This window comes from Arvicanthis niloticus, chromosome 18, assembly GCF_011762505.2.
Source record: "Arvicanthis niloticus isolate mArvNil1 chromosome 18, mArvNil1.pat.X, whole genome shotgun sequence".
Classification (NCBI taxonomy): Eukaryota; Metazoa; Chordata; class Mammalia; order Rodentia; family Muridae; genus Arvicanthis; species Arvicanthis niloticus.
In genome coordinates, this window is record NC_047675.1 from 16,107,774 (window position 1) to 16,132,534 (window position 24,761).

The window sequence follows — 24,761 nt, forward strand, 5'->3', positions numbered from 1 at the left end:
GCTCCCAGTTTTTAGGACTGTACATCGTGGCCAGGAAGGTTAATGACTGGTGTAGCTTGACCCAAGGAGAGGTAACAGGAGAGGCCGATTTCATTACAGCAACCAACAGGAAGCAGAGAGCTCAGGTGGCAGTTGGCCAGGCCATAACCTTTGAGTCCTACCCCCAGTGGACCATATCAGGGAGGTCTTGTATCCTAAAGGTCTTACCTCTACTAAGACAGTACTATTAGCTGAGGACCAAGCATTCAGACACACAGACTGGTAGGGCCATTTCAAATGAAAGCCTTAATAGTCTTCATTGCTACAGAGAAGAACACTGGATCCTCTCAAGGCCAAGCAGATGGTGGGCCCAAGTGTCAGACTTTAGGATTTGGGTACCAAAGCCATGACCCCTTCTATTTTCCTTCAGAAATTGGCAGTGGACACTAAAGGGTGTCTCAGGCCATCTGACAGGAATAGACAATCAGGAAACAGATCCTGTAACTCATACCCTCCCTGGTCCCTTCAGGTGTGCATTTTAAGTATGACAGTGGTCAATGTCCTTTGTGTTGGATGCTGTACTTACCAGGTGGCATGCATCATCCTTGTTTGACCATATCAAAGTTACCTGCCATATTCCTGCTTTGCAGAGGAAGAACCAGGTTTAGGAAGCCTCTGGGCCTGTCCCCTAAACCCTCAGCTTAGAAGTGGGTAAGGCAGGACAGACTCTCTCTAGCCCTTCCATACATTGCACCCCCATGCAGGTTACTCTCTGTGTATGTCCCATTGTGACCATGGTCTTGCCCTCGTTTGTCTCTTCTGGATCTTAGCTGCTGAGTGTCAGAAGTTCGTATCTAAGCTGAGGACCATGGTGTCAGCTCAGTCTCGCTTCCTCAGTACTTACGATGGGTCAGAGAATCTTTGCCTGGAGGATGTATACACGGAGAACATCTTGGAGCTACGGACAGAGGTGGGCACAGCTGGGGCCTTGCAGAAGAGCCCTGCCATCCTGAGCCTGGAGGAACTCTTTGGTACCCATGGCCACTTGAACAAAGATGCAGACACTATACTGGTAGTGGGCGAAGCGGGCAGTGGTAAGAGCACTCTTCTGCAGCGTTTGCACTTGTTGTGGGCAACAGGACAGAACTTCCAGGAGTTTCTCTTCATTTTCCCATTCAGCTGCCGGCAGCTGCAATGCATGGCCAACCCGCTGTCCCTGAGGACGCTGCTCTTTGAGCATTGCTGTTGGCCTGATGTTGGTCAGAACGATGTCTTCCAGTTCCTCCTTGACCATCCTGACCGTGTCCTGTTAACCTTTGATGGCTTGGATGAATTCAAGTTCCGGTTCACAGACCGGGAGCGCCACTGCTCTCCGATGGACCCCACGTCAGTCCAGACTCTGCTTTTCAACCTTCTTCAGGGGAACCTGCTGAAGAATGCCTGCAAGGTGCTGACCAGCCGCCCGGATGCTGTGTCGGCGCTCCTCAGGAAGTTCGTCCGTACAGAGTGCCACCTTAAGGGCTTCTCCGAAGAGGGCATCAAACTGTACCTGAGAAAGCACCACCGGGAACCTGGGGTGGCAGACCGCCTCATCCACCTGATCCAAGCCACCTCGTCTCTGCATGGTTTGTGCCACCTCCCTGTCTTCTCATGGATGGTATCCAGATGTCACCGGGAACTTCTGTTGCAAAACAGGGGCTTCCCAACAACTAGCACGGACATGTATCTTCTGATCCTGCAGCATTTTCTGTTGCATGCCTCCCCTCCGGACTCCTTCCCGATTGGTCTGGGACCTAGACTCCTCCAAAGCCGGCTCTCCACCCTCCTGCACCTTGGCCACCTGGCTCTCCAGGGCCTGGCCATGAGCTGCTACGTGTTCTCAGCCCAGCAGCTCCAGGCAGCACAGGTTGACGCTGATGATATGTCTCTTGGTTTCCTGGTACGTGCCCAAAGTGTTGTGCCCGGGAGCAAGGCACCCCTGGAATTCTTGCACATTACCTTCCAGTGCTTTTTTGCCGCTTTCTACTTGGCTGTCAGTGCTGACACGTCAGCGGCCTCTCTCAAGCACCTATTCCGGTGTGGCCGGCTGGGCAGTTCACTGATGGAAAGGCTGCTGCCCAACCTGTGTATCCAAGGCTCCAGAGTCAAGAAGGGCAGCCAAGCGGCCCGGCTGCAGAAGGCTGAGCCACACAACCTGCAGATCACAGCGGCCTTCCTAGCGGGTCTGTTGTCCCAGCAGCATCGGGACCTGTTGGCCGCGTGCCAGGTCTCCGAGAGGGTGCTGCTCCAGCGTCAGGCACGTGTCCGCTCATGTCTGGCCCACAGCCTCCGTGAACACTTCCATTCCATCCCGCCTGCCGTGCCGGGTGAGACCAAGAGCATGCATGCCATGCCTGGCTTCATTTGGCTCATCCGGAGCCTGTACGAGATGCAGGAGGAGCAGCTGGCCCAGGAGGCTGTACGTCGCTTGGACATCGGGCACCTGAAGTTGACATTTTGCAGAGTGGGCCCTGCCGAGTGTGCTGCTCTGGCCTTTGTACTACAGCACCTCCAGCGGCCAGTGGCCCTGCAGCTGGATTTCAACTCTGTGGGAGATGTTGGAGTGGAACAGCTGCTGCCGTGCCTTGGTGTCTGCACAGCTCTGTAGTGAGTGTGACAAGGTCTTGCTGATTGGGCCTGGGCAAATGCTACTGTCAAGGTTCGATGTAGAAGCATAGCACACTATTGGGATCCAGAAGTCTGGGTCGGATTCCACCTCTGCTACCCTCCATACAACGCTAGCTAGACGCTTTCCTCTTCTGGGCCTTAGTTTCAGAACAAATAACTATAGCTGTTGTCTTAGTTTGCCTTCCATTGCTGTGATATACTATTTTGACCAAAAGCAGCTTGAGGGGGAAAGGGTTCATTTCATTTTTACAGGTTACAGTCCATCACCAACGAAGCAGGAGCGTGAAGAAGAAACTGTGGAGGAGTATTGCTTATTGACTTGGGTCTTCTGGCTTGCTCAGCTAGCTTTTTAATACATACCAAGCCCACCTGCCTAGGGATGGTATCACAGTGGGCTGGGCTCTCCCCCATCAATGAATGATCAAGGAAACCCATAGACATGCCCACAGGCCAATCTGATGGAAGCAATTCTCAACCGAGATTCCCTTTCCCCAGGTGTGTCAAGCTGACACCCAGGATTAACCATCACAGTCAGACTTGAAGTTTTGTGCTAGGCACTGTGCTGTACTTCCTGGGATAACGCTATCCATCCCCACAACCATCGTGGGCTCAGCAGGGCCTTTAGCACCCCACGATTCTTTCCTTGAGGCTCACAGAAGTCAAATAACTTGTTAGAATCATACGGGCAACAAGGGTGGTTTTCACAAACTGTGCCTTTCTGGTTCCAAGTCTCCTGGCCCCTGCCTCTGGATGCACTTCCACTGCTCTGGGGAATCGTTGAGGTCCCACACAGACTTTTGTGTCTGTATTAAGGACCACTTCAAACCAGAAATAGTTTGAGCCCCATCTGAGTCTTTAAAATTTCATCATTATGGGAATTTCGGGACTTGAGAGAAATCGGTTGGAGAACTTCCCATTACCCATGTTACTTTCTGCTCCATGGCTGAAAACATGAGGCTCTGCTCTTTGGAACATCTGTGCTCTTGAATGTGTGGGCCTCTTTCCATGTCTGGGGTCGGGCAAAGACAGAGCGTATGCCCAGTTCTGGTGACCAGCATGCCCCTCCCCCCAACTTCCCTTCTCATTTGTTGTGAAAGAGGGTGGCCTGCTATTTATTTAGATCCTATCAGAAGGAGGAAGTAGTACATTACAGTTAAGATCTAGAAACAGCCTCCTGGGGCTTTGGCTCTCCTTGTGGATAACCTTAATTGAACTCAACAAAAGGCAAGATTTCTGTCTCTATTAGGTGACTTATCTGCTCTAAGGCAAAGCCACAACACACAGATACCTGTGTGAAACTGTGTGTTGACTTAACTAACCCTTGTACAGCGAGGTGATTGCAAGTTTATAACATAATATGGTGTGCTGAGTGTGGAGTTAATGTATAGCTCCTTTGTTCACAATAACTGTATAATAGAAATACGAATAGTTCCATCAGGGTCTTAAGGAAACAGATGGAGCCCCTAAATTGGGAAATAGGGAGAAAGTCCATGGAAGAGACTGCAGAGCTGTGGATCGGAATTAGGAAGGGCTCTAGGGAAAAGCCTGAAGCTGGCTGAGAGGATGACCTGGGGAGGAGCTTTAGGAAGGGATGCAACTGAGGTAAGAGGTCCTTTCTCTCTGCCCCTTTGCCTTTCCAGTGTTGTGCCTTCTGTTGGCTGAGCCTGCCTGCTGTCACCTTAGGGTATCTGCCTCCCAGCACCTAGAGCCAAGAGAAAAGCAAGAAGTTGGCCAGGAAGATGAGTGGACATGATCTGTACCTTGCACCATGTCCCCAAGAGTGAACCTGCATGGGACCTTAATTGGGAATTTGGAGCCCTGGGTGTTGAAGCTGCTCTCCTGGCTAGTGGGCCAGTACTTTTAAACCACAACCTCAGAAGACCAGGTGCACTGGCCTGGATGATCCTCAGAGCAGGTCATCTCTGGCTTTTTACTTTTAAGTGGGGCTTCAGCTAGTTCAAGCCGATCTCAAACTTGAGATCTTTCTGCCTCTCCCCATTGTTGCTGGAGTTAGAGATACAGTCTACCAAACTCAGCACCCATTCCTGGAATTTTTAAATGGTCCCTTTTCCATGATTAAGAATGTTCAGCTAATTCTGTGACATACTGATTTGTCCAGAGGTCTGGGAGACTGTGGGTCTGTCTGTTTTCAGAGAAAGGGAGTCCTGGCCTGGTTCTAATTTTCTGGTGGTCATGCAGTATCATGAAAAGAAGCTTGTTGAATTGGAGGCTCCAGGGCTGCAGTAATTCCTGTTCAGAGTCTGAGGGGATTGGAGGAGTTGGGGAGGGTTTCGAACCTGTGTGTAACAAACATCACCCCTGATTCAGACACCAGAAGTCTTGCCTTGTGAGAATCCTGCTCTTCAGGACTCAGCTTCTTTTTATCTTGAGGAGTTGCCTTGTATGGATATATGTCCCTCCAGGGTTTGTGTGTTGGGATGGGACGTATTTAAGAAAGGGGGAAATTGTGGAAAGTCTGTAGGTTATTGGAGGTGTGCCCTTATAAGGGGTTATGGGAGCCTAGTTTATTCCTCTACTCGTTATTCTCTGGCTGGAGATACACACTGTTTGTTCCCTTGTCATGATGTGCTCCCTTGACATAGGTCCCAAAGCAGGAAGGCCAGCAGGTAGACTGATGTCTTCAAATGTGTGTGTCAAAATGAATCTTTTTGCTTTTTAAGTTAATCATCTCAGGGATTATGTTAGCAAGAGAAAGCTGAACTAGGCACTTAAAACCCTTGACTAAGCTCTACTGTTCTTAACCTATGTACAACTCTCTCGTTCTCTCTCTCTCTCTCTCTCTCTCTCTCTCTCTCTCTCTCTCTCTCTCTCTCTCTCTGTGTGTGTGTGTGTGTGTGTGTGTGTGTGTGTGTGTGTGTGTGTATACGTACATAACACAGCCACGTAGAGAGGAAAGAAGGCAGAAGGAAAGAAGGGGCCGGCGCTTATCTCCCATAGTGTGAGTCTGCATCTTCCTCACCCGAAGTGTTTCCATGCCAACTGAAATCCTGGTCTCTAAGAAACCCTACATGCAAAGTGTTCTTCTGCAGGCTTCTTTAGATTCTGCTCTCTCTGCCTCTAGGGTGATGGTTTCAGTTTTCTGTGCCCCTCCCTGAGAGAATGCACAGACCCACGGGCGTGTGGAACTGAAACAAGAGCTTTGTGAGATGACTTCCCTCATTAGCTCTGACTCACCCTGCTGTCTTTCAGCTGTCCTACTTCAGTGTTTAAATCCTGCTCAGGACTTTCAGAATTGTCTATGGAATTCACTAATAGGGCATACAACCTGCAGCTTGAAAACCACTTCCCTGAGAGCCCTAGAAAAGGCCTTGGGGAGGCTGCACCGTGCTGTGCTGAAGAGCAGGTTGGCAGCTGGACTGCTCTGGCCCAACCATTTCAGCACTGTGCAACCTTAGCAAAGTCCCCCCACTTTGTTTGTGCCTTTTATTCTCTCTCTTGAGGACACATTCTAGGGCCTACTGCATGGATTTGGGGTGAAATTCGTGATGCTACTGTTGGGGAGTTCACAGAGCAGTGCCTGGCACAGGGAGTGAACTGGTGATTTCAGGCAGCTCTTACCATGTACAGTGCTTGGGGGAGGGCTGTACGAGCACAAGGTTTGCTGAGGTGGGCATTTCTTTCTTGCAGGTGCTGGGACCTGCAGATAGCTAGCTAGTCTAATTGTTGTAATGAGAATCTCCACACCCCCCCCCCCCCACACACACCAATAGGGGCAGGTATTTAAAACACTTGGTCCCCAGTTGGCAGTGATATTTCAGGAGGTTTAGTAGTTACACCATTGCTGCTGGAGATGGGCTTAGAGAGTTTAGTCTTTTGCCATATGGAGTTCACTCTCTTTGTGCTTCCCATTGGAGATGTAAGCTCTCATGCTCCAGCCACCCTGCTTACCTGAGGCCAATGCCTTCCTGCCGTGATACAGACTCTTATCCTTCTGGGACGATAAGCTAAAACAAATTCTCGGTTTTATTGAGTTTTTGATGTTGTTGTTGTGTTTGTTGTTTGTTTTGTTTTTGGTTCATAGTGTTGTATTTATCACAGCAACAGAAAGTGAACTAGGACAGTTAGTGACTCAGCTGATCAAGGTCAGGGCACTCTGCTGAGGGGGACTAGTACCTGGGTTGGTAACCATCTATGCAGGACTACTTACACTTGCCTGAAGGTAAAGAATGGTGGGTAATAGTTGTTGAAGTACACAGGTTTTTTATTTCACTAAGTCCATATCCCTAGGCTGCAAGCTCCATGTAGAGGTTGGAGAAGCTGTAGTTGAGGAAAGCTCTCAGATAACCTTGTGATCCAGGGTCCCTAGAGGAGCTGCAAGGGTTTGCCCACATTCAGGGCTTTGGTGAGCAAAGGGCTGGTCAGCAGTGCTCATTAACTTAGGCATGTTTCCAAGGTTTGAGATACTTGTGTCTGTCTGTCTGGTCTGCAGTCTGCTTTTTAGAGGACTCATCCTGTTCTGGCTGCTTCTGCCACAAGTCAGCTCCTCTACAGCTCACAGCCTTATATGGGGTGATTGTCATGGTCATTATCCTTCTGCAAAGATGGGAACTGGGTTTGAAATCAACTCCATGGCTTCTCAAAGACGCCAGTGGTCTTTAGTCAGGGTCCTCAAGCCATGGACTGTCCTCTACCGCCAGCTCCCCTAGCCAGGGATTCTGGGTGGGGGACTCTCTATCTGCATGGGATACTCTGCCCTTCTGGTTCCCAGAAGCACAGTGAGGTTGTCATTCGGAGGCGAGAGTCTCTTTGGGGGTTAGTCTCATCAGCTCTACTTTTAACCGAACCAATGATGTCTTTTTCAGTTTGCGAGATAACAACATCTCAGATCGAGGTGCCCACACGCTCGTTGAGTGTGCTCTTCGCTGTGAGCAGCTCCAGAAGCTAGCGTGAGTAGGACTGGGCAGGGCCACCGAGGCAGCTATGGGTGGGTGATGGGGTGGGCCAGGTGTGACCCGGCAGGCGGATGCAGGATGGCTCCTGGGAAGAGAGGAGGACTCCCTGGTTGGAGAGCTCACTGGTCATGTGCTTTGTTTACATCTTTCCTGGAACCCAGCAGTCTCTTCAACAACAAACTCACAGATGGCTGTGCCTACTCCATGGCCAAGCTCCTTGCGCACAAGCAGAACTTCTTGTCCCTGAGGTGAGCCTTGACTCCCCTTCTTTTCCGAATCCCACATTCCCAGAGCTGAGTTTAGGTGACCCACGGTAGCTGGTCTGTGACCCACAGTAGCTGGTGATCCTTAACGGCATCCAGGAAAGGGTCTCACCTTGAGCTTATTTCTTAGTTCCCATGGTGTGCTCTGCTCTGCTGAGGCTAAGGAGCTCCTGTCTTGGAAGTTTGGTCCCTGGGGTGTGGACAGTTTCTAGGCCTATCACCCCTCCCCCCACCCCCACAGTGTCTATGATTTTGAGTTCTTTCTGATGTACATGAACCTGTGCTTACCGTGCTTACTGGCACAGCTGTGGTACCCAGGTGCTGGAATGTTCCCCAGAGCTTCCTCAGCACTCATCAGGCAAGGTTTGAAATTCCATCTGATGCTCCTGCCCTCAATTTGAATCGCTTTCCTACCCAAGATTGACAGATACACCCCAAGTGCTTAATGCCTCTGTCTTTAGTCTCTTGATCTCAAGCCTCTCTCTCTCTCTCTCTCTCTCTCTCTCTCTCTCTCTCTCTCTCTCTCTCTCTCTTTCTGATATTCATGCCTTTTATGATGTGAAGACAGTGAAGAATAGTTCCATCTCTTATTTTCTACCTGCTGGCTGCCTTTGGCAATGAGGGATGCCATTTTAAAATTTGGCATGCAGCTCACCTCAGGGCTACAAAGGCCCAGGCCACAGGTGCTACTTTGTACAAAAAGCTCTGTTTTACCACTGCCACCTGCTCCTCCAGTCTCATCTGGTCCAGCGATCTAGTGAAATCTGTGGGTAGCACCGGCTGTTGGACTCAGAACTGGAGGCCTAGGTTTGTGGTCAGTCTATGGTGTTTTTATTGTGGTTGCTCTGGAACTAGGCTGTCCCCTGGTTGGAATATAGACACCAGAGATCTGAATCCTTATTAGCTGCATGAGCAGTTGGATCAGATGTTTTTGTCCCCATCTCTATCCTTAAAATGGGGATCATATTTACAGCCATCTGAAAGACTGTCAGGGCGGAGTGAACGCACATAAAGAGCTGGTACAGTACAGTGCGTGCTTTATATAGTAAGCTGAGAGACTGAAGGATCGTGGGTAAATTATGTAAGCTTCCAGCTTGTGTATCCTTATGTTAGTTCAGTGCTCAGAGAAGGGATTACAAGAGCAGAAAATGCCTACGGGTAGGAGAATAAAGAGGGAGCTGTGGAGGCAGGGTACTGACCCTGTATGAAGGAGATAGATGGGAGGAAGTAGTTGCTCTGAGAGTTCATGAGGCCACTGGGGAGGTCTCAAAGCTAACTTGCCCAGCAAAGGTCTTGGGTTACCTTCTTGATACCACATACTGTCTGGGATGAGATGGCCACACCTACCCCATATGATTGTTGTGTGCCAGGGTGGTTTCAATTGCCTTGGAAAGATGAAATTGATTTGCATCTATTCTGGAAAGCTTGCCTTGTGGGTGACAGCTCTGAACTGTCAGAGGAGAGTAGATCTAGCTACTCTGGAGCCTTTTCATGGTCTTGTCCTTGCTGATTGCTGCACCCCTGTGACCCTGCCTGCCTTCCTCCTCATGCTCGGCGTTGTTGAACACTCTGATTCCTCTTTTCCTGGTCCCTTCAGAATAGGCCAGTGCCGCCCCTAGTGACAGTGGGTTTGAAGTCACAGGGGTGGGGTTGGAGGGGTACACTGGGGTGTATACTGAGGATGCCTGAGACCAAGAACAAAAGAGGTGACAATTTCCTAGGGAAACCAGGAAACAGAAAGCCAGGACAGCTTTTTACTCTGACTCCTGCCCAGACCTATTTGGAAAACCACACCCGAGTGGCAGGAACCACTTGCTGAGCAGTGTGTCCCTACTACACCCCAGGAGAGGCCAGGTGCCGGCATGCCCTGCCTTCCTTGATCTTCTGTGTCTTCCTTCCAGGGTGGGGAACAATCACATTACAGCTGCTGGAGCCGAGGTGCTGGCCCAGGGGCTCAAGAGCAACACCTCCCTGCAGTTCCTGGGGTAGGTTTGGTTCAGAGATAAAGGGTGCACATGAAGGAACATGGGGCTTTCACAGATTTAGGGGCAGGCGAGCACTTCACCTGAAGAGTCCCCAGGCAGCCTTGGCTCCAGATGGAAGGGTAGGTGGGCTGGGGTGAGTGTGGGCGCTGCTAGGCTGCTTCTGAGTTGCCTCTGCTCACCTTCTCACCTGGTAAGTGGGAGATTCGTGGTATCGAGGGTAGGGAGAGGCCTGTGCCTTGAGCTGGAGACCTGAACCTTCTTGTCCTCAGGAATGGGTGCTTAGCACTGGGCTATCCTGGGAAGTACCTTGTGCTTCTCAGGAACACCAGGGGTAATATAGAAAGATCCGATGCTGTGCTTCCAAGGGAGGGGTTAGTTGTCAATAACTGGGGATTGTGGGATCCAAGGAATAGGAAGAAAGGATAACCATAGGGCCCAGATGTTTTGACCCAATCCTCTGGCAGGCTAGTTGCCTATAAACTCTGTGTGAGCCAGGAAAGAGACTGTGGTAATCTGAAGTCAGTGCCCTTTCCAGCTGTGTTAGCAGGAACAGACTAGACAAGAAACAAGGCCTTATTCCCATGGTTCTGCCTGAGGTCTCACCTGCCACAACTGGACATTTATGTCCCATTTAGCTTTTATGGTTTTCCAGACAGGATTTCTCTGTGTAGCCCTGGCTCTCCTAGAATTCACTCTGTAGACCAGGCTGGCCTTGAACTCAGAGATCCACCAGCCTCTGCCTCTGGAGCGCTGGGATTAAAGGCTCGGGAAGCCACCATGTCTGGCTTCTATTTAACATCTTTTTAAGATCCCTGTCTGGGTCAGGGATGGCACTGGGGACTGAGATAAAACCTTAGACACTTTCTGCTCTGTGAGCCTGGCCCCTCCTCTTGTCTCACACATAGCATGGGCATATTCAGACCAGTGTGAGCTCATTTTAAGAAGAGTGGCACAGTATTCCACTGGTTGGGTGGCTTTACATAATCTATTTGACAGTTACCCGTTGATGGGCACTTTGGATGTTTCCAGATTTTTGTTGCCATATCACAGTGTCTTATCTACAGAGCAGTGTTTCCATAAAGCCCTACCTCAGTCCATCCCTAATCTAATGGATTGGTTACCTCTTTGTTGCTAGTACTAGGATATCTGACATAGACAACTTTAGGGAAGATATGTTTATTTTTTGACTGACAGTTTCAGAGAGTTTAGTTCATGATTGTTTGGCCTCTTGAGCTTGAGCTGAACAGCACGGTGGCAGGAACTTGAGGGAGAGAACAGCTGTTCTCTTCATGACCAGCAAGTGGAGACAGCAAGAAGAGACTTGGGGCAATACATGGCCCAAAGGACACATACCCCAGGTGACTTTCCATGGGCCATACTCCTATGTACCACCTGCCACTAATGCTGTCATATTACGACTCCGTGAAGGGATTTATTAATTGGTTAGCTCATGACCTCTCATGCAATCGGACTGTTTCTGGAAGCACTCTTGCTAACACCTGCAGAGGTGGGCTGTATCTTCTCAGCCTAATGAAGTTGGCAACCAACTTCATTAACTATTTGCAGAGTGCATGAAAGTGCTATGCCAACCCAGTGTGACTGTCTTTGTTCATCTGTAGGTATCCACATTCCAGGGCAAGTCTCTGAATGTATGGGTCAGAATGTGAGGACCATTTCCAACCTATAGTGGGTCGGAAGAAAGTAGCTCAGAAGGTAAAGGACCTGGACATCCTAGAAACAGACGGGGTTAAGATGGAAAAAGAGATGAAAGGCTGGTTTGTCCAGGAAGAGTTAGCATTGTTCTGGCTAGTCTCTCAGAATAGTTATAGATTTGTAATAGGTGATAGCTACCAGGAAGCAAATCTGGACTAAATGTGAGGGAGGAAAAAAAAAATCACAACCCTGTAAACTACCACTGAGGGTAAGTTCCCCCACACTGAGGGGTGGGTTCATGAGCCTTTGCTAAAGGCTTTAAGGCCACTGAAAACTCTGAGTGAAGTTTGGTCATCTTACCAAAATGGTGTGGTAGGTCCACGTTGCTGGGACCCCTGGGACCTCCCTGGGGTGGGGAGGCAGTAGGGAAGCACATGGGCACGTGCCTAAAACACACCCTATCAACACCTCAGGTTCTGGGGCAACAGCGTGGGTGATAAGGGCGCCCAAGCCCTGGCTGAAGTTGTGGCCCATCACCGGAGCTTGAAGTGGCTCAGGTAAGCTGCAAGATGTGTCATGTCATTGTCATGGGGGAGCTAGGTGGTTGGGACAGTTTTGAAGCTCACTGAACTTTGCACACACTCCCTTGTATTAGGGAATAAGAAAGACCCGTGGGTTTGGGAACTTGAGGACTTGGGGGTGAATCTGGAGGTGACTCTCCTTCCTTTTAGGGTCATGATTCCACGTTAGTAATGGAAGGAAGGCTGTGAGTTGAAACCATCATATCTTAAGGACTCGTTCGAATCCGTTGAAACTGGCTGTCCAGTTGGGGAGGGGTTTGGTGGCCGCTCCTGGCCTTGGGGGGGGGAGCGCTGTGATTAATTAGTATGTCTAAAATGGAGGACACCCTTCATTCAGCTGTCTGTCACTCACCCTTCATAGGTCAGTTGGTCTCTGAGGTCCCCTCTATTCTGATTGGTGTTTATTTCATGATTATGCCTAGCTTGGTAGGAAACAACATTGGCAGTGTGGGGGCCCAAGCCCTAGCACGGATGCTGGAGAAGAACAAGTCACTAGAGGAACTCTGGTGAGTTATGGGGGACTGCCTAGCCTCGTCCATGGAAGCTTGTGTGGGTAATCAGTCGATGTTGGCTTTGAGTCGTGTGACGCCTGCTGAGCCTGGTGCTTCACTGCTAATTCTTTTTTATCTCCGTGGATATGCTGGCTTGCTGGCTCATCTATTTGCGTGCACGTGCGGTAATGGTGAAGACCACAAACTCTGGAATCAAGCAGGCAAATTAAAGTCATGCCCAGATTACAGGTTTCTACCTGAGAACCGAAAGCCAGAATGCTCCCAGCTTCAGGAAGATGTTTTTTAAGAATTAAGGAAGGTAGTGTTGGTGGAGAGCTTAATATAGCGCCTGCCATGTGTGTATGTGCTTAATATAGCGCCTGCCATGTGTGTACGTATTCCATAAATGCAAAGCCATTGTAGCGGTGAGGTTACTGCTACTACGGCAGCCGCCAACAACTGTAGCAGTAGTGCCACGAGTGCTTGTGAAGTCTAGTATTTCCAAATGAGTTTGAGCTCTTCAGAACACTGACTGTGAGAGTCAAAGGTCACTTCAGAAGTCAAAGGTCACCTCAGAAGTGAAAGGTCACTTCAGATGCTCATCAGTGGAGTTTGGGATCACTGAACGGTAGATAAGCCACAAAGTGTGCGTATGACACCTGAAGCAGATACCAAGTTATCCATTGTGTAGACTCTGCCAGTGTCTCCACGTCCAAAGGTACCTTTGCAGTTCCAGATAGAATGGCAAGAGAAAACAATGCCGAGTGATTTCTCCAGGAAACAGCAAAGCACAGACACATTTTCCTGGGGAGATGCAAGACACATGTCCACTCACCCCAGATAGGGAGTCCATGACAGACAGAAGTATGGATACTTGTATTCCTTATACATATACATGGATATATGTATTCCTTATAGGAATACGGTGAGGGCTTACTTACAGGAACAGAAATGACTCAAAGACAGCTGCATCACAAAATCTCACCTCATCGTGGTGATAGCTCACTCCGCTTGGAACCCAGAGCACACTGCACAGCCTGCAGACAGATGGCTCAAGAGGTTGAAAAGTGTCCTTTCCAGGTGCCTCAGTTGGTTCTAAGACTCTTCCAGGCAGCTAGACTGGTCTGAGTCTTCTATATAGCTTGTCACATCTGAGAGGGACTCACAGTTTTGGTGTTTCCTCTGGTGGGAGTAGGAGGATGGGGGAGAGGAGATGGTGAATCTGGTCAGTTTCAGGGACTTCCTGAAGCTATTTTGAGTTGTTTACCTCTCCATTTAAGGAGCTTTCCTGTAGGATGGAATGTTTTAATCTCCGAAGAAGCTGTTGCCCAGCACTCCTGTTTTTAGCTTTTACAATCTTTTTGCCCCTCTTTTATAATGGTCTTTGAGCCTTGGAGGAGGTCACTATATATGGCCACCTATAGCTAAGAAACAGGCCACCATGCCACAGTAACAGTCACTTGTTCTTTGGAACGTCACCAGTGGATATGTGGAAGTTGACAACAACGGTCGTCTATGGGTGTAACACACATGTTCAGAGGGCAGTTGGACATGTATATCACATCTACCTAGAAAAACCAAGGAAGTTGTTTTCTCACTGGGACCTTTGACCTCTGCGGCCATACTGGCTTACAGCATCATTGGGACCTTTGACCTCCTCGGCCATACTGGCTTACAGCATCAGACATGAATTCCATGTGCGGAGTGGGTCTGAAATCTAACTGGAAGACTGTTGATGTTACCCATGACAGCGGACCCACTACTGCACACAAAGGCACATCTTGCCTAGCGTATTGGCATTTCAGCGTGCAGGATCCACAGCCATGCAGGAATGTTGGTGACAGTCCACTATCAGCCTGTAATGCCCCTTTAACACTATGCAAGCCAGCCAGCAGGGTGAAGATTTTCAGTTCTGTCCCAGCGTAATTTCCTCGTTCTGTCAAGCACTCACATGTGGCGTCTTCAGCAACAGGTCCTACTGTCTGCTTCTGGCAACAATCAACACTAACAATATGTTTTTATTTAACAGGCCTCAGAGGTTTTCCTGACCAACAACTCATAGGGAGATAGCCCATCTCTGGCACTGGGATTTTTATTCAATAACATTATAGCCTCTGGGAGTCTTTCTTCCTTTCCTTTCCCTTCCCTTCCTTCCTCTTTCCTTCCTTTCTTTTAACTTATTATATAGGATACCCTTTGGATTGAAATTACTTAGCTGCTGGTTTATTTACTGGGTGACCCTCGGTGGCTTTAAAGGACATGGGTCTTAGGACAGCCTGTATGACATTGGACTAGGGCTTGTAGACACTGTTTCACTGTTAAGGACATATGTCACCTTTGTAGAGTTTGATTTTGTGCCACACCGGAAATTAGCTTGTTCAGGAGGCCTTCAGTCCAGCTCTTCATCAGGCAAGTGTTCTTCAGTCACTGAGGTGGAACCATTACAGATTTCACCTCTTGCAGTTGCTGTTCTAGTGTTGGGCACATAGCTTTTGCTTCTTTTTATGACCGACAGCAAGACTCTATGAGGACCATTTATTCAGACTGTTTTTGCCGTAGCTACCCGCTATAGCCTTTTGAGCTCTTGGTGATTTCTGACAGGAGGAGACACTTGGGCAGTGGAGGACGTAGCTACTTAGCCTGTCCTACAAGGATCTTAGCCTCCTTGGAAGCCTTGTGAGCTTTTTGTCCCGATTTCATAAAACAGGCTTTATCAAGTCATACAGAGGACGGACAGCATAGGCAGGAGGGGCGGGAAAATCTGCCAAGAGTTCCCAGGATGCCTGTGGCCTCTTTACCTTCACAGCACATTCACTTATTTTCCTTTAGGCTATTCTACCTCATAACTGCTTCTTGCATGCTAGTCTAGGTCACAGAGATCTGCCAAAGCCTTCCCTCTTTATAAAGACCGCGCCTCGCCAATGGGTTCAGCAAAGCTTTGAAAGCCTCGTAGCAGCTGTGAGGGCCCTGCTGCATCAGCCTTTGCTTTCATTTCTCTGTGAATGCAGTTCTGTCTGGCCCAGTGAACTGGGGTTCAAACATAGCCACTTGTATTCCCAGTTCCCCCAATAATATTTGCTCTTCCTCCATGGTCATCCGATTCCTGATGTTTATGGGGACTTCAGATGATCATAATCAATTGTCCTTATGGCTTTAATAAGCCATTCATTCTCCCCTGGAAACTGACTTCCCTCATAATGCCGGGGGGGGGGGTTGTTATGCAGTTCTTGTTTTAAGAAGGGATGGGAAATTATATTACTCAGTGTTTCTGCCTCCACTGCAGACTGATCCTGTTCATTCCCGTGTCCCATGTCCTCACAGGCCAGGCTGAGATAGGCTATTGCATTATTTAAAACCCTTCCCTAATTCCATCAGTGCAAGTATTGAGTATTTTCTGATCACAGGAGTTTTTGCCTTGGATCCTTGTTAATGCCCCCCTTCCCTTCATTTTGTTTGTTGGATTATAGTTTTCTTTTCTTTTCTTTTCTTTTCTTTCTTTCTTTCTTTTTTTTACTGAAGGTTTGACTTAGAGGGTATCTTTTATCACTTTTATCATTTCTCTCTTAACCTCTTGTTCATCTAATTGTCAAATCAGAGGCCAACATGGAGGACCCCTGCCACATCTCCCTTTTTAATTGTAATTGTTCCTTTCCACAAACAAGTTTCTGTTTTATACAAACAAGCTCCTGACTGGCCGCGATCTCAGCTTTGGATGCATTGCTAGCCACAGACAACGGAGGCCAGGCAACGCCTGCTGATGCTTGCCAACCGTATTGACCTTTGTATGCTCATCTCAAAGACTGCAAAGTTTCCTCTAAACCTTTAACTGTTTTCAGGGAGCTTCCGTATGCACGTGGTGGACCCCACTCAGCAAGCAGACAAGCCTCCCCATACTACTAGATGAAGATTGTTGTCCTGGGAGTCATCCCACAGACACTCCTAATTGTGATGGCACAGCCGTCACAATTAGTTGCTCCTTACCCACAGCAAGAACCATGCAAACGCTGTCATAGCACAGAGACATACTGTGCAGGGAATGAAACTTCTATTAGATGTGCATACCCCACCCCCTCTCAGCAGCACCTCAACTGCATGTCTACTGCAGGGCTTGCTATTCGTAGCTAGGACCTTGTGTTTGCTCCTCCCCAACTCATCTTTGGTTCTGTTGTGTCCCCGGTCAGGTGCCAATTATTTTGTGTGACACAGCTTTTCCTGGGGAGACATAACACACAAGTCTACTCACCCCAGATAGGGAGCCCACAACAGACCAAAGTATGGATACCACCACTGGTGAACCCTGAGTTTTATTGGAGTTACTTGCAGGAATATGGTAAGGGGTTACTTGCAGAAGCAGAAATGACTCGAAGACAGCTGCATCACCAAAGCCCACCCCAGCATGGGTGACAACTCGAAAATCTTGGAACCTAGAGCATACTGCACAGTCTACAGGGAGTTCAATAGGTTGAAGAATGTCCTTTCCAAGTGACTGAGTTGGACTGAACCTGTTTTAGGCAGCTGGGTTGGTTTCTGTTTCCTCCAGGCAACTGGTCTGGTCTCAGAATGGTCTTTATAGTTAGGCATATCTGAGAGTCTTCTTTACTTTATCCCTATGGAACAGATGCTCGGATTTTATTGTTTATTGTGGCAGGGAGGGGCCTAGTGAATCTGGTCAGTTTCAGGGATTTCCTGAAGCGATTTTGAATTGTTTACCTTCTTGCTTAAGGAACTTCCCTGCAGATAATATGTTTCAATCTCAGAGGAAACTGTTGCACAACTGGAGAGGCCTTGGATCTGAGGAAGCAGCATTCATTATATGCTGGCTGGGAATTAATCCCCATCTTTTCTTGGTAGAGAAGCACCTCATTGTGAGGTATTGCTTATAATTATGATTGATTGCTTGTCCAACTCTGGCTCTAGCAGAGAGTAGGAAATGCCTTGTTTGTTCTAAATACATAGCTTCCCACAACAAAACAAAGGTTTTTTTTTTTATTATTATTAAATTGGGGGGGGGAATGGGTATTGGGTAGCTGGGTATAAAGGAACTCTAGACAAAGTAGATTTAACAGAGTTATTATGAACATAGACTCATCTACAGATTGGTACTAGGAACTAGGAGGGGTTCAGGTAGCTCCAGCCAGCAACAATGGCAGCAGTATGTACAGACAGGAAACGGAAATAACTAGTTGGCAACAGCTCTCCACTTGCCTCATTTGGATGTGGTGTGATGAGTTGCCAGCCTGTGACCTGCTGAAGTGTGGGTGTTGTCATTGTCTGAAACCTAGCTACTTGCTGCAAGAATATATTCTTGTTAGATTGCACGTCGTTTGCCTGCTAAATTAAGTCACAGTTTGCTGCAAGGAACTCAGGAGTATGGAGGCATACTCAGGCCAGATTTCGTGTAAGTTAATTTGGCCACATAATAGAAAGCCTGGGAGGCTTTCTTTCCATCTGTGAGGCCTAGGCCGGTAAAGGTTGATTTTCTTGTGTCTGGGAAGTCTGGAGGTAGGCAGTTTAGAGCTGGAGGGTTGTCTACAGCAGGTTACTAGGGCCTCGCCTGTCTCCATCTCCTCCTGTCCCATCATGCTTAGCATGTGTCTTCACCTCATGATGAAGGTAGCTGCTCCATCTGCAGCAATTACTTTTGTATTTTTTTTTTCAGGATTCAGTCTCTGTATGGTACAAGGGTAAGAGACAGGCAGAGGACCTCCCTTTCCAAAGCATTCCTGGAAGCTCCCATCTGTCAGCTTTCCTTGTGTATCCATGACACTGCGTGTGTCACTTGGCCAATTTTGGTTGCAGTGGAAAGCAGGAAATACCATCTCCTTCACGAAGCACATAGCTTCTCACACCAAAATGAAGTTTCGTGTTGATTTAGGAAAGAAAGAGTATTCATAGCTGCTCACGATGGGGATTTTTATACAGTGGAACCATGGACCACTTTTGCACGGCTGTCCCTGGAATTGAAACCCTCACCTCTCTTGTCTACTCTTATTTTTCTGCATGTTGGGATTCTTTAAAAGAGGAGGTCAACCCTTCCTGACATCCTCCTCCACAGTCAATGTCCCAAGGAAAACTTGACCTCTTCTCTGTTCTTGGCAGCCTAGAGGAAAACCATATCTGTGATGAAGGGGTGTGTTCTCTCGCAGAAGGACTCAAGAGAAATTCATCTTTGAAATTCTTGAAGTAAGTACCCTGTGATGGTACAATAATGCCCCAGCATGAAGAGGGATTTTAGGGTCTGAGGTCAGGCTCTGGCTAGCTCTGGAAACCTCACTGAGGTGTCTGGTGGGGAAAGCTTGCCTTGGTCTGAGCACATGAGGATGCCAGTATCTATTGCCTACTTGGTATCTGGGTGGTTCTGGAGGTGACTCTCCTCCAGATGCAGCAGGAAGGGATGGTGAGGGTGGAGGATGGATCTGGGGTCAATTATCACCAAGGAGATTAGAACTCCTGCAGCTGGAGCCTTCGGGAGTTGACTGAGTGTGCTCAACACCTACCCAATCCAAGAGTGGAGATGCAGGATACTTTTCTTCAAGTAAACTCCTTTTTGCAAGAGGTGTGCCTGTGGGGTTGTCAGTTCTGAACTTCCAGCTTACTCTCACGTGGCTGAGCCTGCTCCAAGAGTCTAGAGCAGTGGTTCTCAACCTGGGGGTTGAACCCTTTTAGGGGTTCTAACAACCCTTTCACAGGGGTCGCCTAAGACCATCGGAAAACACAGATATTTACATTACAACTCATAACAGCAGCAGAATTGCAATTATGAAGTAGCAAGGAAAACAGTTTCATGGTTGGAGGCCACCACAACACGTGGAGCAGGTTTTAAAGGGTTGCAGCATCATGAAGGTTGAAAACCGCTGCTCCAGAGAGAGTCTCAGCAAGTGACTCCCGGAATTGGAAGTGCAAGTTGAGGGAGCTCGGATGGGCAGGCTGATAAATATATCTGCTGTCTGACTTACAGGTGTCCTCCTTCCCCTAAGGACCTCTGATGCTCAGGCAGAGGGGCTATTTGGATGGCCATCTCCAGTGGTGTCTCCTGGTGTGTTATGCCATATGCATGTTGGTGTTTGCTTATGTGTGCATTCAGCCATTGATGTGAGAAAAGCTGGCACACTCATCTATGCGTTCACATAGGAAGTGTTCTTATGTTCTTATTCTTAGGTCAGGTGGCTAGGACAGAGTGGGCTCACGTTCTCCCATCTCTCCTATTCTAATGCAGGAGACAGATGGCAAAGCAAAGGCTCATTTCTGATTGGTTTGGCTCATTTCTGGTTGGGAGGGGGATGTGCCATGGGTGTGTGTGGTGTTGTCATTTGGACAAGGCCGCTCTAAGAAGGTGGTGTTTGCATTCAAACTGGAAAGGCTCCTATTACACTGGGAAGCACAGCATGCACGGAACAGCAAGTGCTGTTGGAGCGCTTGGGGACACGTGGGACATCATTGATCGGTGTGGATGTGACAGGTTTGTCCTTCCTCGTTGCCACGCTTTGCCTCACTTGATCTGAAAGGAGGTCAGGCAGTGGTGGAGGTGGGGAGTGTCCTGTGTCACCTGTTGTCAGACTGATTATTCAGCATCCTGAGTAGTAATAATTACCCCATACTGATTTCTTTATAATATTTGTATCAATATATCTATATCACTTACATCTTTCTACATTGTGAGGTATTAAAGGGAGGGAACAAGGATGGAGAGGGAGAGAGAGAGAGAGAGAGAGCTCTACCACTTCTTTCCTTTTCTAGTGTCTTCTCTGCCAAGTGTTGGTTGGAGTCCAGGCTTCACAGGCAGACAGCCTCTCTCCTTGGACAGATGCCTTTGTTGCCTCAAGTGTAAAGGGATAGTAACTGGCCTCCTCATGGGTTCTGGGCATGCACTGATGTAAGTAGGTAGAGAGCTGGCACACAGGAAAAGCTCAGCACACACTGGGGTTGTTCTTAGCATCGCCTTGATAGTAGGTGTGCAACAGCCCAGTGTTGGGGATGGAGGCAGATGGCGCAGCGGTTCTTAGAAGGCAAGGAGCAAACGTTTCCGTGCGGATCAGCTCCTGTCCCAGCCTCTGTCTCTGACCTATGTCCCCGAACATCACTGTTTACGAGTTACTTCCTGTCAGTGAGGTGCTGGGCCAAGAGCTCCTGCTTTGTCATCTTCTGTTCACTTCTTACTCTCTGTGAGGCAGGTCTTTCCTTATTCAGATGAATTTGCTAGAAGATTGAAGGGCAAATGGTTGAGGTTGGACCTGAACCCCTAGAGACCTGGCAATGAGCTGTGGATCCTCAGCCCTCATGCCTTTCCCAGTGTGTGTCTGGTTTGGTGAGTGGAAGAGAGGCTCTCTTTACAAAAGCATTGCCCTGGTGGATCAGCTCACCCTGGTGGATCAGCTGGAGCAGCAGGTTTCCTGGAACCGAATGGGCTCAGTGGAAAGTCCTGTAGCAGCTCATCTTGGCTACTTCTTTTCCAGACTGTCCAACAATGGCATTACCTACCAGGGTGCAGAAGCCCTCCTGCAGGCCCTCAACAGGAACAGTACCATTCTGGAAGTTTGGTAAGGCCCCTTGGGAAACTTCTTTGCCTTTCCAAGGCTTGGGTTCCATATCCATGAAATGAGATGAGAGGAGAGAAGACTGGTGGGATTTTGAAGATCAGTTTGGTCTGTCAACATTTGATATTCTTCATACAGTAGGTTTACATCTCTGGCCCTGAAGCAAATCTGTATCTCCAAGTAGGGCCAGTGTTGCTTCAAATAGTAGTGTTGGGTGTGGTGGTGTTTAACTGATCCCAGTGAGGAATTTGTGTTCTAGGTCAGCCTAGGTTACAGCGAAACTCAGAGAGAGAGAGAGAGAGAGAGAGAGAGAGAGAGAGAGAGAGAATAAAACCAGGAGTATTTATTCTAAAACTTTGGTGTTCTAAGCAGCAAAGTAAACCAAGAGCCCCCACCCCATCTTTCTGGCCACAGTGTCTGCTCCTCCCATCTACTGAGGATGCTATGTGAGACCCTTAGTACCTCTAAATACCTCTAAATTCTGGAGGTTACACAGGGTGGGGACTGCAGTATGGTGAGGCCACATCTGTAGCATTAAAAGCCTTAGTCTTTCACATGTTTGAAAAAAGAGCATCCGGATTCAACCTGATCTAGGCTCCTTGTTTCTCATGGAGAAAGCAGAGAGAGAAAGAGAGGGATGTGCTGGCTTAACACATCATGAGTGAAAGCTTCCGCTATAAGGTTCTATATCTCAGATCCGGTATGATGGTACGTGCCTGTGATCACAGTACTCAGGAGGCCTAGCATCTGGGCAAGCTCCTGTCTCAAAACAAAACAAGCACTTTTTTTCAGTATTTTCTCGAAAGTGTTGTCAACTCTAGGACCCTATTTTCTCTGTCCCTCTGCTTGCCCACTCACCCTCCCCATCCCAGACAGAATCTCATATGGCCCAGGCTATCTTCAGACTCACTGTGTAGCCAAGGATAAACCCCTAACTCTTCTGCCTCTGTCTCCCAAGTGCTGGGATTACAGGTGTGCACTGCCATGCCTGGCTTGGAGTCTCATTCCCAGTGTCAGAAGGGAAACATTGGCCCTTCTTAGGTGGGCAGACTCTTAGAGCTGTAGACCCACAAGGCCTATTACCTAGATAGAACAGGTCCCATTTGAGCTTGTGTTTCATACAAACAGATCTCAAAGACTGAAATTAAAACCAAAGCTTCTGAAATCGCTTGAGCTGGAGACAGTCCACTTCCTGTGTAGTCCATTTCCTGTGTGACTGCAGTCTCATTCGTGGTGAGGGCCAGTAGTCTAGCATTTAAGACAGCTTTTGTTTGTTTGTATTGCTGCTGTTTTGTTTTTTTTTTTTTTAAATAATTGCATAGTCCTAAGCAATGTCCCCTTCCATCTTCAAGGAGTAGACTAGCCTCAGGCTGACACCTAAGGGCTCTGGTGTGCCTTAATGATTGTTGATGAAGCTGGGTGGGCATGGACCTAACTCACTTTCTTCTTAACAGATGTGATTATTGCCTGAACAACAATAGCTGGCCTTGGGGAGTCTAGCTGGCATGGCCCAGTGTTGTGGACTGTGGTCAGTCATGGAGCCTTGCTCATTCTGTGGGCTTGTCAGGAACATCCCTGGGTGGCTGATGGTAAAAACAGAACCCTCAGAACAGAACCCCCTTCCATCTGCTGAACCTGAGGTTGGGACTGAGCATCAGATCCCATCCCCCACCCTTCTGCCAGGCATAGGTTTAAAGATGGCTACTTTCCTTGCAAGCCTTCACTCACACCTCTCTCTCCAGTCAGACCTCACTTCCTTTCATCCCTGCAGGCTTCGAGGGAACACTTTCTCTCTGGAGGAAATCCAAACACTCAGCTCCAGTGACACCAGACTTCTGCTGTGACATCTCAGCTTGAGAGTGGGCCGTGGAGGCCTGGACTCTGGAGCCTGAATAACATCAGGCAGTATCTCTGAGCTACTCAGGTCTGGATTTTGTTTTTCTGGATACAGTTTAGTCACCTTCTGAGTGCAGAGAAACGCACCCCAATGCTGTCCGGAATTGACTTTTCCCAAGGAGGCATGATGATTGGTCTTGGTTGTTAACTGACTTAAGAGACTCGTGAGCCGAGAGGACTGCACTTCTGTCTCTAGAGAGGATCATCATATAGGATTAGCGACTGAAAAGGGAAAGGCCCTAGCTGCATGTGGGTGACACAATCCTCTGGGTGCCCCATGGGAGGAAGATGAAGGAGGAGGAAGATATCGTATACTTGCATATGTGAGCTCTTCTGAGTGAGGACATCTATGGCTGCTGCCCTCACGTTTGAACAGCAGACTCTAGCATCTTTGACCTTTGAACATGGACCCATCACCAGTGAGGTTTTAGGGAGTTTTCAGGACTGGACTTGGATGGAACACTGAAGCCTCTGTCGAGCTTCTCCGGCTGGACGGCTGGACGGCTACCAGGTTCTCTGCCTCTCCAGATGACCACTGTTGGACTACCCCATCTGGATGGTGTAAGTGACGCTGAGAAATTCCCTTTCTTCCTTCTCCCTCCCTCCTTTCCGTTCCTCCCTCCCTGTTGGGCCTGTTCTTCAGGAGAACTCCAGCTAATGAACATGCTTTTACTCTCTTGTTCTTTTCTAGACTCCAGGGATGGGAGGAGCTCAAGAGGACCCCTCGGTTACTATGTTGCTGACCTCTGGCTGAATGACCGGGGTTCTGATGGGGGTCAGTGGGACGCATGGACACTAACTGAGCGCCTGGTGGTGTGGAGACCTGGATCTACATACAAGACACCTTCCTTCACTTTTTTGAAGAGGAGTATTCAGGAAGCAGTTTTGGCCATGTCTGGACTCAGCTCACCCTCGAAGGCCATCCCACTCTGGTACCCCCATTCACCCTGCATGAGGCCCAACAGGACCTCAACCCAGACAACCAACATGATACCCTGCTCTCCTTTCTTAACACAAACAACAGCCATTTGCCCCCTGGATGTTCTAGATTTACAAGAAAAATATGACCACACTCCAGCTGGGATCACAAATGGCCTTTGGTTTCCAGTAACATCAATTACTCTATAGCCGAGCCTTTGGAATCAGTCCCTCCCTCAACTGCAGCTCTTTAGAATTAATCTGGGCCAGAATTTCAAACAACCCCACCAGGCCCCGAGTCGGTGCCTGTGAACTGAACTCTGACAACAGACTTCTGAAACACATTCCTGAAAGACAGCTCCATTTTATTTATGACAGAATGCTTTAGGATGTTGGGGGTTGGAGGTTAGCCGGGGACAAAACCAAGCCCTTTTTTTTCTGAGCAAGGTCTTTTTGTATTTTTTCAAAATGTCACCTTTGTAATTTTTAAATTATACAAATTTTACTGCCTTCCATTTTCTTTCGCGTGAAAGCGGGTTAATATTTATACATGGCATTGTTTTATTTTAAGTTGATGCTGTTATAGAAAATGTCTTCATGAACTTCCAGCTATAAATAATCACAGAGGTGAAAGCTATTGAGTTACTGAAGCTGTATTCATTGTGATGAAACAGTTAAAAATATCCCCTAAACTTGTCAAAGTTTTAAAGTACCACGCTCTACACGAGGGGAACAACGTTGTTTTCTACCGGACCATTTATTGCCTAATGCAAAAAAGCAATTCTTAGAAATAGCTGGCAGTCCAAACACATTTGGCTTCAACTTAGCAGAGTCTGTCTAACCCACTGTGAAGTGTGAAGCTGTTCCCGAGTCTCACAGGG

The 24,761-nt window shown here is 48.3% G+C and overlaps 1 protein-coding gene across 8 annotated transcripts in view; it reads left to right on the top strand.

The window, feature by feature from the left end:
• Nod2 (nucleotide binding oligomerization domain containing 2) overlaps positions 1–24,517 on the top strand; it is a 50,171-nt gene extending 25,654 nt beyond the window's left edge. For 3 of the 8 annotated variants that reach the window (XM_076915574.1, XM_076915576.1, XM_076915577.1), the window contains exons 4-13: positions 810–2,625; positions 7,470–7,553; positions 7,721–7,807; positions 9,724–9,807; positions 11,934–12,017; positions 12,464–12,547; positions 18,632–18,715; positions 20,986–21,069; positions 22,838–23,523; positions 23,654–24,517. In XM_076915574.1, coding sequence (XP_076771689.1) covers positions 810–2,625; positions 7,470–7,553; positions 7,721–7,807; positions 9,724–9,807; positions 11,934–12,017; positions 12,464–12,547; positions 18,632–18,715; positions 20,986–21,069; positions 22,838–22,910 — 2,480 coding nt within the window. In that variant the 3' untranslated portion in view covers positions 22,911–23,523; positions 23,654–24,517. Of the gene's footprint in view, positions 1–809; positions 2,626–7,469; positions 7,554–7,720; positions 7,808–9,723; positions 9,808–11,426; positions 12,018–12,191; positions 12,315–12,463; positions 12,548–18,631; positions 18,716–20,985; positions 21,070–22,837; positions 23,524–23,653 lie in introns of those variants that run through there. The other 5 variants (XM_034522698.2, XM_076915581.1, XM_076915580.1 and 2 more) reach the window with 4 other exon arrangements.
• Positions 24,518–24,761: the final 244 nt, after the last annotated feature.